Raw genomic sequence first — 13,897 nt, 5'->3', positions numbered from 1 at the left:
GATTCGGACTTCTCCGTTGTTGCTATACTTTGGACTTGAAAACAGCCTTCTTAGATCTTAGTGTCAACATGAAAGTTGTAGGCCTATGTCTTACCAAATCTGTGTAAAAATGTGAGATCATTTGGACATCTAGAACTTGAGATATGACCCAATTACTGAACAGTGTTCTAGTTTGGACTGCACCAATATCTCTTTTCTAAGCTTCACCCCTCTTTATCTTCACAAATTTTAGTAGTTGAGTTCATCAATCAATCCTTTGATTTATGTGATATGTCTGCATTTAAGATGAACATTTACCATATATTATGGTATCTTATAATATTAGATTTGTTATTATAAAACATGCTTTAGTTAAGGAGTTATTGATACTTTAAGTGCAAAATAATGATATAAACCCATGATAAACATGCACTTTTAAGTACTAATTAGTTAACTAACTAATGTTAAGAAAAGATAAATATTCGGAATATAAATTGATTTATCGTTTCAATGATTGGTTCTAATTTTCATAGGTAGATGTCTACTTGAGACCAACGTTTGTTCTCTTGATAAATTTTGGATTTCTTTAAGTTAGCTTGATTGTTTCATTATGTTTCTATAACATAGCCTAGATAACTTCTACCCCCCCTCTAATTTCATATCATCTAGCATAAAAGGCTGACCAAACCTTCCTTGTGGGATCAACCATTTGCTTGCTCTATACTATCTTGTTTATTTAAGTTAGGGTAATTAATTTGTGTGACCGCAACATGCAAACAGGTTACACAAACATAATCCACGTGTAGGTCACCTGAATAGAGACCACAGGCAGGTACTTGAACACAAACCACCAGCAAGTCACTGAATAAGAGACCACGGGTATGCTACTTGAACACAAGCTATGGGAAGTCACCCAATCAGAGACTATAGATAGGTTACCCGAACACAAATCACAGGGTCACTTGTTTAGAGACAATAAATAGGATAACCAAACGCAAGCCACGAGCAGGTCCCTTGATTAGAGACCACAAGTAGGTTACCCTATCACAAACCACTTTACATATTTTTCACAATATGAGCAGGTGACCATATCACAGACTGTTGCGATGTTGCGGTCACACAAATTAATTACCCTAGCTTCAAACACAACACACGAGATAGTATAGAGCAAGCAAGGGGTCGATCCCACGAGGAAGGTTCAAGTTAGATTTTTATGCTAGATGATATTCAATTTAGGGAGGTTTAGACATCATCTAAGGTGAAGCAAAAGAAAAAAAAAACTATCAAACAAAATTTAATAAAATCATAAAATTATCAAGAGACCAAATCTTGGTCGCAAGCACACTTCCACCTACAGAAAATCAGAACTGATCATGGAAATGAAACATCAATTTATATTATGAATATTTATCTCTTCTTAACATTGGTTAGTTAACGGATTTGCCATATAACTAACCCTAACCATCAAACAACCACAGTGTCTGCACTAGTAATTAATTTAATGGCAGCCTTAAGAACTAGATAAGTTGATTAATCAAGAAAACATAATTGTCCGTAGTCTATGTTTGATTTTATTGAATGTTCTCCCTAAGATTAATAACGTAGATCCACCATAATTATTAAACTCAGTTGCTTCACAAGTTCATATACCATAACTCTAGTTTTGATATCAAACTTAGCAATAGATTGTCTACAATAATAACTTAGAGTCCATTCTAACAATTAAAATAAATAATAACTTAGAGTCCATTCTAACAATTAAAATAAATAATCATAGGAAAAATAAGCATAGGAGAACAAACATATTCATCATATAAACTGAAAAGAAAATGTAAAATAAATCTCAAAGTTCTTGATATCCGAAGGTTTTCGTGTTCTTGCAACCAAGAAAACGAGTTTAGCCTTACATGTTTGTTGAACAATTAATAAAAAAGAAAGAAGAAAGAATGCATGATTTTGGGTTTCTTAGAGGAGGGGGGGCGTTTTTATCTTCTTGGATGGCTAACCCCCTTCTCTTCTCTCATTCTTTTTATATCCTAGGAAACCCTAGTCTCTATTTTACAAAATAGTCCTCCCTTAAGTAAACTGTTTACATTTAAGTACTTTAATAACTATTTTCCTAAAAAAAGAGAAATAGCCTTGCATGAAATCTTCAAGATTTGACTTAGAGGAGCAAAATTACTGAAATAAAAACTTGAACATCGGTTTAGATGCTTCGAAATGTAATTTAGGCTCGTTTCTTCACAAAACCTATTTGCTGGTAGAATTCAGTTGTCATCTTTGAAAAATCATATCTCCCTCATATGACATCTTTTTTGTCTGATATTTTACAGCGTTGATAGGCCTTTGATTCAGGAAGCCAATAAAATTGAGTTTGAATCAATTGGACTTTTGTAGCTCTAGATATGCAAGTCGGAATGGTCGAAGGTCAACACTGGTAGATTGTGAAATTTGACTTTGAAGGCTGCGATTTCCATGCTCTTCCTTATTTTATTTTCTTGCCATAGATGTATAGAAAGATATGGATGTTAGCTTTGTAATGCCACTGGAGTCACTTCATTTCGACCTCAAGAGCTCTCACTATACTCAAAATATAGATTGAAAGTCAAATTTGTCAATTACCTCCAATTTACTCCTGTTTGCATCTTTCATCCAAAAGTTCCTTCAAAACATAAAACAAAGAATATCAAGGCATTTTATATATAAAAAATAGGCAAAACACTAGTTAAATATGGGTGAAACTATCGAATAATATGGTTGCATCACAGACCATTCTATCTTCGAGCTTTTCACTCTCTAAATGACTAGATCATCGAGCTTGTCACTCTCTAAAATGACTAAATCTTTGAGATGACCACTTTCTAAAAGGTTAAAATTCCAAAATCTTTTTTGAGCTTGTCACTATAAAATGATTAGCTTAAGAAAATCTTTGATTTTTTCACACCATGGACAGGTCGCCCAAATACTAGCATAATTTTGATTTGTTATAGCTCCCCAATGGTTTTCTCTATGAGCCCGAAAAAGTTCTCTTTTCTTTACAAACTTACTTTCTAAAGTTTATTTAAAGACTTAATTAAAGCAAAGTTTAAGTTTGAAAGTCAATTAGGAAAAAATTATAAGAATCAATTAAGTTTAAGGACTTAATTAAACTTCTAATGAGTTTGTAGATTCAACCAAGAGCTCAATTAAAGAAAAATCAAGTTTGGATGCCTAATTGAGATCAATTTGCAAAGATTGGAAGATTAGAGATACAATTTAAAGTTTGGAAAGGCTAAATTGGTGCAATTAAAGGTTCAATTGGAAGAAGTTTGAACTTTGAATTCTAATGAAGGGCCAATGATGCAACCATATTATTTGATAGTTTCAAATTTCAACCAAAAAAGATGTCATGTGAGGGAGATATGATTTTTCAAAGATGACAACTTAATTCTGCCAGCAAACAGGTTTTGTGAAGAAAAGAGTCCAAATTATGTTTTGAAGCATCTAAACCGACATCCAAGTTTTTATTTCAGCAATTTAGCTCCTATAAGTCAAAGCTTGAAGATTTCATGCAAAGCTATTTCTCCTTTTTTAGGAAAATAGTTATTGAACTACTTAAATGTAAACTGTCTACTTAAAGAAGGACTGTTTTGTAAAATAGAGATTAGGGTTTCCTAGCATATAAAAAGAATGAGAGAAGAGAAGGGAGGCAGCCATCCAACAAGAGAAAAACACCCCCCAACTCTAAGAAACCCTAAATCATGCATTCTTCCTTCTTTTTGATTAGTTGTTCGACAAACATGCAAGGTTAAACTTGTTTTCTTGGTTGCAAGGACATGGAAACCTTCGGATTTCAAGAACTATGAGATTTATTTTATCTTTTCTTTTTAGTTTATATGATGAATATGTTTGTTCTCCTATGCTTATTTTTCATATGATTGTTTATTATAATTGCTAGAGCAGACTCTAAGTTATTATTGTAGACAATCTATTGCTAAGTTTGATATGAAAACCGAAGTTGTGGTATATAAACTTGTGAAGCAACTGAGTTTAATAATTGTGGCGGATCTACGTTATTAATCTTAGGGAGAACATTCAATCAAATCAAACATAGACCATGGACAGTTATGTTTTCTTGATTAATAAACTTATCTAGTTCTTAAGGCTTCCATTGAATTAAATTACAAGTGCGGACACTGTGGTTGTTTGATGATTAGGGTTAGTTATACGACAGATCCGTTAACTAACCAATGTTAAGAAGAGATAAATATTCAAAATATAAATTGATGTTTCATTTCCATGATCAGTTCTGATTTCTATAGGTGGATGTGTGCTTGCGACCAAGGTTTGTTCTCTTGATAATTTTATGATTTTATTAAATTTTGTTTGATAGTTTTCTATTTTCTTTTGCTTTAGCCTAGATAACGTCAACCCCCCCCCCAAATTGCATATCATCTAGCATAAAAATCTGACTTGAACCTTCCTCATGCTATCTTGTGTGTTGTGTATGAAGTTAGGGTAATTAATTTGTGCGACCGCGACATCGCAATAGCCAAATTGAAAAAAAAAATCAAAACCAAGGACTTTTCACAAAAAAAGTGTGTAACATTGAGGGCTGCACTGAACTTTTCCAAGGACTAATTTGAAGAAAATTAAAGTTTAAGGCTTAATTGGGGAGTAAATTGAATAAATTGAAAACCAAAGACCACTTGGTAAAAGACGCTAGACTTGAGGGATCTCATTTGATTTTTGGTAGGGCCTAATTGTATAAAATCAGCTAGTTTTGTCTCAATTAAGGACGTTTGAGCTTAAATTGAAATAACAGGGACCAATTTAAAGTATCAAAATTCCAATTAGAAAACTCTAATTTTTAGGATTTAAACAAATCACATGTCATTAATTTTTAATGAAGAGTCTGAGTGACACGTCGTTTACCTCTGTTTATTTTTCTTCCTTAGCTAAGAAAGCTAATCAAGTTGCCACACTCAGGTGAATTAATGTGACATCTTTGATCACCCATGTTTGATGTTTAAGCCCCGCTTGCCATGTGGAAGTCCTCAACTTCTTATCCCAATACAACCTTATCTGATTCAATAAATTTTAGCAGTGTTACACTCGACCTTGGATTGATGATGGGGAAGCTACATGCCACCAAATCAATCATGGTTTGATCCTAGTTAAAGAATAACACCCTTTACAAGATCTATGGTTTGTTTGACTTCAATAACCTCCCATTTTTCATGGTTAATTCATGGAAAGTGCACCCTCAATCAACCATTTTCAGTCAAAGTTTCAGTTATGAAGCTCCAAACTTTTTCTAAAAGCTCTAAGAGTTTGTTAGGTTTTTAAAGAGCATGAAAATAGAAGAAGGGAAAAGAATAATTTCCTAGCAGATCAAAGGAAAAAAATGGGAAACAATCCCTTATGATCTAGTTTTAAAAAACCAACTTCAAACCCATAAGTGGTTTCACAACCACCTATCTTTTAAGGCTATAAAAGAAGCAAGAAAATTGAAGAAAACGGGGGATTTTTTAAGAGAGAAAAAGCCATGAAAAGAGAATAAACCTTGAGAAAGAAACCAATATAATAGTACAAAAAGAAAATAAAAGAGAAAAAAAAAGGAATAAAAAGATATTGTGAGAAGGAGGTTATAAGCTCTTAGAATAAGCCATTAGAATTTGTTTAAACCAAGCAAAAAGGGACAAAGTCTAGTCACAATCATCTTTTAAGGGTAAGTTATTCAACTCAATTGAAGAGTATAACTCATTGAGAGTACCCCTACCCTTTACATTTTAAGCATTGATTATTTCCTTCAAGTATGTTCATGATGTTTGTGATATAATTCTACTATGTTTTGGCTTATCTTTTAGCATGTATTTTTAGTTTTCTTTGAATACAAGTTTGTTACATGATTGGTTGTCTTGCTGTTAATCGATTGTTTTTATGATGTTTGATGGTTGATTGATGACCTATTTTTGATGATTGAATACTTGTTTTTAATGCATAGAAAGTATATTTTATAGTTTGACGATTATATGAAAAAATGGGACATAGAGCATTGCTTGGCCATTCTAGTGTATTTGTTTAGTTTTAAGCAAGGTTGTCAATTCCGTTTCATTTCGTCCAGAAAGGCTAAAATTTTTCATACCAATTCAAAAAACAAAACAATTTTCATCTTATTTCAAATTTTGGTCCGTTTCGGATTTTTTGGCTAAATTCCATCCAGAATGTTCCGATTTCATTCTACATGTTCCGTTCCGGTCTTGAAAAGCCATTGAATCAAATTAAACTTAGTTCAATTTAATTAATTAAACCACCCAAGTATAAAAAGCCCTTTTTCATTACTATTTTCAATAACAATGATATTAATAATACTATTGAAATTATTATTACTATTTTCATTAACAATGATATTAATTTTTTTAAAATTAGATTTATTACTAATATATATGGTTTATATTCATGTTGTTTTTTTCAAGTTTATACTTTGTAGGAATTTGAGCAAAACAAGGGAGGCTTTAGATCCCATTAGCCTTGATAACATTGACCCAGCTTTATATTTAAAATATTTGTGTTAAAACATTTTAAGTTTCATAATATTTTGATTTTTTTTAAGTTGAATTACTTTAAGTTAAAGATCTATTTAATTTTGACTATTTATAAATATTTTAAATTTTGAAATTATATTTGTTTGACATTATGTTTGTATTGCATAATTTATAATTAATTTATCTTGAATTTGAATTATGTTTGTTGAATATATAAATATATGAACAGTACAACCCCGAAATGGCATGCCGAAACACTCTGAAAATAAAAATATTCCATTCCAATTGAAAAAACAAAACACCTACCGAAATAGAATTGGCAACCTTGGTTTTAAGAGTTCATATAGATCATTTTGATGTTGCTTGTGATGTTAAATGAGCTTTTAGATTGATAAAATAAGTATAGATACATGTTTGAATGTTGATAATAGGTAATAGACTTTGATCTTTGTGTCTTACATGTTTTTTGTTTCTTTTGATGAAATGTGTGTATGTGACTCATATGAATATTCTTTAGTTCTTTATTCTGGGGTTGGATGTTTTTTTTTCTATGTTTAAGCTTGGCTAGGCGTTCTTGGTTGGTGTTCTTTGGATGAACTTTGTCTTAAGTCATTGATTTCAGTGTCATTTTGGTTGATTGATAATTCGTACATGTGCAATGCATACTCTTTGATCTTTAATCTAAAGCTTTTAATTTTCATTTACATCATTTCTTTTTGCATAAAAATCAAATAATCATGGTTTTTGTTTGATTATTGTAATGATGCAGCCCCAAAATCTTACTTAAATATTGATTTCACATATGTATGTGCCTTGAATTTGATATAGTATGCTTTGTTTTAAAAGTAATGATTTTAGGTTTTATTTTCATTTTCTTCATATTCTTTATCAGATTCAAGCCAAAATATTTGTTTGATCTTAAATCCTTGTTGTTGTTTCTGAGCATGGGCTGGGAAGCCCACCCTAACTGGGTAAGTTGAGTCCATTCTCCATAAGGCTGCGTTTGGCAAGGTCATTTTTTGTCAAGAAGAAAAAATGATTTTTATGTTCTTAAGGCATGTTTGTCAAATATGGCCTTAAGTCATTTTTTTAAAACCTCTTATTTTTGGTTAAGGGTGTGTTTGGTAAACACTTCTTATTGATTTTCTAGTTGTGTAAATTTTCTTATTTTTTATGTTTTTGCTAAACAAACCCCAAATAATTTCAAAAAAATTCTGAAGAAATTCAAAGACCATTTTTAAATGATTTGTGGCTGTAAACTTAATATCGTCTTACATATTTTTCCAACAATTTCACTTAATATTGGGACTGTAAACTTACACTATAAAATACTGATTCAATATTAAATATACCTATTTTTCTTCAAATTTTTGAAAAAAACACAAGAAAATCAAAATCCTTGTTTTGAAAAAAAAATACATTTTTATTTATATGCATATGGCCAAGTCTCTAGAAAAATAATAATTATATTTGCATAAATAATAATAAAAAATACAAGGTATAATTTAGCATCTTTAAATACAAAAATTCAAGAAAAATAGTTTTGTTGACATATTTGCATGTATTTTTTGATTTAATAACCAGTTTATGAAATCCATGAGAGCTTGACCTAAATTTTTAAAATATCAAAAAATTATTTTGTTTGTTCAAATATCAAGGATTACAAACTTATATATGTATTCCCGATATTAAAAGAAAAATACAAAAAAAAAAATATTTTGACATTATAATAATTAGGTTTTATCCTGATAAGATAAAGGCATTCTTCGTGAGAAAAATTTTTCTTAAACTTTAGACAGGACTAACAGTTAGAAAATACAATATTATTTTAGTTTATTTCAGAAAGATAAACAATGCAATTTACCTTAAATAAAATTTATTAGAGGTTATATATTTTCCCTATAAATAATCAGTTCTCTTATCTAAATTTGAGACTAATTAGAATTCTTAATAATTAAAATATTAAGTGGTGATGCTATTTTTTTTATTATTAAAATATATATATATTTTTTATTTTTTTTCATCTATCACCATAAAAATCCTGGCTTGAAATAATAATTTTTGTGACACCAAGCATGTATGACAAACTTTCTAAGGATGGACCATCTTTCTTGGCACCGCGTGAGGAATTCTCCTTGTGTTCATAGCATCAGAAAGAATGGAGGCGATATAAGAGATCTCTATAAACCATAGAAGAGATAGAAAGAGCCAGGCTGCAATGGCATTGACCTAAAGATTATCGAAGGACAATAGGTCATTAGTGTGTTTAATCACGCTGAAATGGGACTATTCGGACAAAATTTCGGATCTGCACCCAGTTCGTCGTCAAGGACTATTAATAGAAATACAAAAGCAATTTAAATTCCTTTGAGAAATGATTGGACGCACCATCAAGGTTTTCCAGGCACTGCAGATATGTAGTTTTAAGCATACACAAACATACACGAGAGCGCGCGTACACACGCAACTCTGTGTCTGGAAAATATTCATTTTCTTACTATTTTTTTGTGAGTGTGTGGAAAATACAGATAACACACAAATAGAGAAGCAAATAAAAATAGCATACGAACTTTGAAACCCGAGGGTAGTGCATTATTTAGCTCTAATAAGATTTCCACTTGCTTCATGATTTAGGTACTTTGTGTGCAGTGGTGGGAAGCACCATCATTTGTCTGGTAGGAATTACCCAACATCACCTCTTTTTCCTGGTCTACATGCACTGATTTTTTTCAATACAGTATGCATGTGCAGCGCAAGCACATAAAACACACAACGAAGATTCAGCAGAAGTCATTTACGACTAAGACATTTAGAAGAATAACGACAGTTGGTGCTCTAGTACTGACATTTGGTACAAGATCAGTACCTTACAGCAGTACATTATGTGTATTTTCTGAGTTGCTAGCCCCATGAAAACGGTTTGACTAAATTTAGAAGAATGATCGTGAGTTGAATAGTACTATTATTATTAGGATGATCTTTCAAATTGTAACCGTCTAATTCTGGCTATAAAAAGACGCATGCACCCACAGTCAAAATAGGATGAGAGGAGTAACTAGTGAATAAACTGATAAAGGGAAATTAACTCCGGCAGAGATTATCTTATAAAAGCACAATTAAGAGTTAGTGGCAGAATATTTTTAAAGAAAGAGGTGGGATCCCACCAAGGAGGCGAGGCGCACATCACAGAGGAGAATTCTCCTTGGTACCTAGTTTGTATTTCTGTACTATATATTTATAAGCTGCCCGGTTCAGTTTGGGAAGTCAAGTTAAAAGAAATTCCTTAACTTCCTCTACTCCTAATTACATCACCACCACCACTGACAACAACGGGTACATCTCCTCTCCCAGGCCATGCCGCTCAACTCCATAGTTCCCAAGCCAGACCACAAAAGTTCTCCTATGGAAGGTCTGCCAAAGATGTCCGAAATCAACAACAGAGCTGTCGTCGCCTACCCAGGACAAGCCAATTCACAATCTGTCCACCAACTCACCATATATCCTACAACCTTGAAGGTCTCTCACATAGAATCATAATAGCTCTTTTTTCTTCTTCTTCTGATCTGGGAATACTAGTAGCAGCATATAGAATGGATATATTTAGAAAGACTAGTGGATGATTATGTGATATAGAGTAACAATAGTTTCTCATCAAATAGCATTTTCACACCTATTACAAATTTATTTATTTTATCTCTGATTATTTTCAGTTTGAGGAGGTGGTGTACAAGGTTAAACAGGATCAGAAGGGATTGTGCTGGGGTGGCACATGGACCACCCGAGAAAAGACCATTCTGAATGAGATAACAGGTATGGTTTGTCCAGGGGAGATCCTAGCAATGCTAGGTCCATCTGGAAGTGGCAAAACCACCCTCCTTACGGCTCTAGGAGGTCGTCTAACTGGTAAGCTATCCGGAAAGATCACGTACAACGGACAGCCTTTTTCCGGTGCCATGAAACGACGCACAGGTTTCGTTGCTCAGGACGACATTTTGTACCCACATCTAACAGTGACTGAAACTCTTCTGTTCACAGCACTGCTAAGGCTACCCAAAACATTAACCAGGGATGAGAAAGCACAGCATGTAGAACGAGTTATGACTGAACTGGGGTTGAGTCGGTGCCGGAACAGCATGATAGGGGGGCCACTCTTTAGAGGAATATCAGGAGGAGAGAAGAAGAGGGTTAGTATTGGTCAAGAACTGCTAATCAATCCAAGCTTGCTACTACTAGATGAGCCCACATCAGGTTTGGATTCAACTACAGCTCAAAGGATCCTGACCACGATCAAACGGCTTGCGAGTGGGGGCCGAACTGTCGTCACCACCATTCACCAGCCCTCAAGCAAACTTTACCACATGTTTGATAAGGTAGTCTTGCTGTCTGAGGGACATCCCATCTACTACGGTCCTGCATCTGCAGCTTTGGAATATTTTTCCTCCTTTGGATTTTCTACTTCCATGACTGTCAATCCAGCTGATCTCTTACTTGATCTTGCGAATGGTAATTTGAAATTCTAATTATTAATAATCTCTAATTTATTACGCTATATATATATTTCACTTGAGCAAGACAGAGATCCAAGTTGGCTGTTGGGCCACTGAAGGTTTCTGTGGTACTAAAAACTTTGTTAATTTTACCGAGGGAGTTTAATGAGACACCACCCCTGTAGAGGAAGGGGTAAACAATATTTCCAGTATTCATTTTGGTTGACTGTAGGAAATTATAGTGATCTGTTTTCGAAACAAACCACAAAACAAAATGGTTCCAGTTTTGAAATCATCTATGTACACAAATATTGTAGCGCTAATAAGTATTCTTTTAAGTTAACTAGATAATAGACAAATATATTTTCTTACAACTTTGGAAACTCGCAGGCATTGGTCCTGATTCTAAAAATGCCACTGACCAAGGTGAGAACATGGAGCAAGAACAGAAGTTAGTGAAGGAAGCTCTTATATCTGCTTATGAGAAGAACATTTCTACCAGACTGAAAGCTGAGCTTTGCAATTCGGACCCGAATAATTACAAATATACAAAAGATGCCTCTGCAAGTATGACTACCTTTTCTCTATCCATCTGATTATATTGACAACGAAGTCAGAATCCCATTTCACCCTCCTGTTCTCTAGTGTTTAGCTAAGTAGAAATACTTATTGTAACAGAAACTGAAACAAAGTCAGAGCAATGGTGCACAAGCTGGTGGTATCAGTTCAAAGTGCTCTTTCAGCGGGGGCTAAGGGAGCGGAGGTACGAGTCCTTCAACAGGCTAAGAATTTTTCAAGTCCTCAGTGTCAGTATACTTGGCGGACTTCTGTGGTGGCATACACCAACTTCTCACATTGAAGACCGCGTAAGAGCTTTTCTTCTCGCTTATTACTATGTAGATTATAGAGACTGCTTTTACCTCAAAATTAATGCTAGAATTTATTAAAAAACACACTGGTTCGAATTTCATAGAAACTCCAAGCTGGATAAGCCTATTATAAATTTCTTTTTTTTGTTGATGATATCTATTCTTCTATAATCTGTTCCCCACCTCTTCTAAATCGGAAGAAACCGAAACCCGAGAAATTTAAGTCCAACTCCTTGGTTCCACATGTGCTAACTGCTGAGAAAGTTGGCATTTTTCTTGCAGATTGCATTGCTCTTCTTCTTCTCTGTTTTCTGGGGATTTTACCCACTCTACAATGCAGTTTTCACATTTCCCCAGGAAAGAAGGATGTTGGTTAAGGAACGAGCATCGGGAATGTATCATCTTTCATCCTACTTCCTGGCTCGAACATTCGGAGATCTGCCATTGGAGCTTGCGCTCCCAACTGCATTCGTCTTCATAATCTATTGGATGGGCGGACTTAAAGCCGATCCTGTAACTTTTATCCTCTCCCTACTTGTTGTTCTTTACAGCGTTCTTGTCTCTCAAAGTCTTGGATTAGCCATTGGTGCTCTTCTAATGGACATAAAACAAGCCACTACATTAGCTTCAGTTACAACTATGGTTTTTCTCATTGCCGGAGGATACTACGTTCAACAAATCCCTCCTTTCATAGTATGGCTGAAGTACTTAAGCTACAGTTACTACAGTTACAAGCTTCTTCTTGGTGTCCAATACGAGGATGATTACTATGAGTGCTCTAAGGGAGTCTTGTGCCGGGTTGGAGATTTTCCTTCTGTCAAATCAATGGGTCTGCACCATTTATGGGTAGATGTGGCAATTATGGCACTGATGCTAGTGGGTTATCGATTGGTCGCTTATCTGGCACTCCAACGCGTGCAGCTGAGGTGAAATTTAGCAGAAGTAGGACAGTTTGAAGAGTTTTCTCCTTCAACTGAGGAATAATGTTAGGTTCGGAGTATGGGAATCAGGTATTGAGATTTTGTTCAACTACTCTTCCCACCGAGTTGATGTATTGACCTTTTTGTTCTACTCAAGATATGCTAACTTAGAAACCTTCTAGTTTCAGAACTAGTAATAAATCTCTAACAATTCGGAATTGATGGAATCATACGAGCAAGTGACAAAAGGAAAGGAAATAAACGAAGATATGCGCATTTCCAATTGCAGGAAAGAAAGAAGAAAACGACCTGACCTTGAAGTCCAATACTCTATTGAGTGGAACTGATATTTCGATCTTTGTGGGGCTTCCAAAACCAAATATTGGTTTCTGTTTAACAGTTTGCTGCTGCAAGAGCATGAACAGGTAAAAAGGCACTCTTCAAAAACAACGACAACTCATATTGACAGGGATGGACATGACAGATCTGAAGCAAAGCAGAATAAGGAGCACCATATACCTGTTATTATACTAAAATATTTGATAATTATTAAAAAAAGAATGAATCGTGGCAGAGAGTTAGCTTTAATTCAAGGACAACATTATGAGGAAAGGCATGTGAAAGAATTTCTTCACAGCGTATGATTGGCAAAAGTAAAAGAATGATTGGTTAGAAAACGGTATAAAAAAGAAACAAGAAAAGTGAGCTCTAAACTTACAAGTTTAATATTTTAAAATGATAATAATATAAATTATATTTTAAAATTTTATTTAATAGTTTAAATTATTAAATAATTTTTTAGTATCAGAGCTTTGCTGACCAAGCAATCATAAATTCGAATCTTACCATTTTTATTTATTTGATAAAAAAAAAATTAAGCACAAGGTAATATGAATCTGTGCAAATTTTAAGTCCGAAGGGTTTTCACTTAAGATAGTGTGTTAGAGAATAATATAAATCATATCTTAAGACTTTACATAACAGCTTAAGCTTCTAGATTAAATTGGTTCTTTAACACCACGCAAATATAATGTTGTTCACCACCCACAAGAAGAGGACACCTCCAATATTTTTATAAGAAATTAGCAGTATGTTTAATTATATAATACTAACTA

General features: G+C 33.6%; 1 protein-coding gene across 3 annotated transcripts; it reads left to right on the top strand.

The window, feature by feature from the left end:
- Positions 1 to 9,759: 9,759 nt before the first annotated feature.
- Positions 9,760 to 13,370, top strand: LOC118031049 (ABC transporter G family member 14). 3 transcript variants are annotated; one of them, XR_004684439.2, is made up of 6 exons: positions 9,760 to 10,022; positions 10,217 to 11,009; positions 11,384 to 11,560; positions 11,672 to 11,859; positions 12,145 to 12,872; positions 12,971 to 13,370. XR_004684439.2 is itself a non-coding variant. In XM_035035349.2 (5 exons), exons 1-5 carry the CDS (start codon positions 9,861 to 9,863, stop codon positions 12,790 to 12,792), a joined length of 1,968 nt encoding a protein of 655 aa, XP_034891240.1. In that variant the 5' UTR covers positions 9,760 to 9,860; the 3' UTR covers positions 12,793 to 13,370. The 3 variants fall into 3 exon arrangements, 1 of the variants encoding a protein (XP_034891240.1); XR_004684440.2 differs by having other exon boundaries at positions 12,965 to 13,370; XM_035035349.2 differs by having other exon boundaries at positions 12,145 to 13,370.
- The last annotated feature ends 527 nt before the right edge of the window (positions 13,371 to 13,897 follow it).

This window comes from Populus alba, chromosome 3 (assembly GCF_005239225.2).
Source record: "Populus alba chromosome 3, ASM523922v2, whole genome shotgun sequence".
Lineage (NCBI taxonomy): Eukaryota > Viridiplantae > Streptophyta > Magnoliopsida > Malpighiales > Salicaceae > Populus > Populus alba.
The sequence above is the reverse complement of the archived record's forward strand: the minus strand, read 5'-3'. Positions and strand labels throughout refer to the sequence as shown.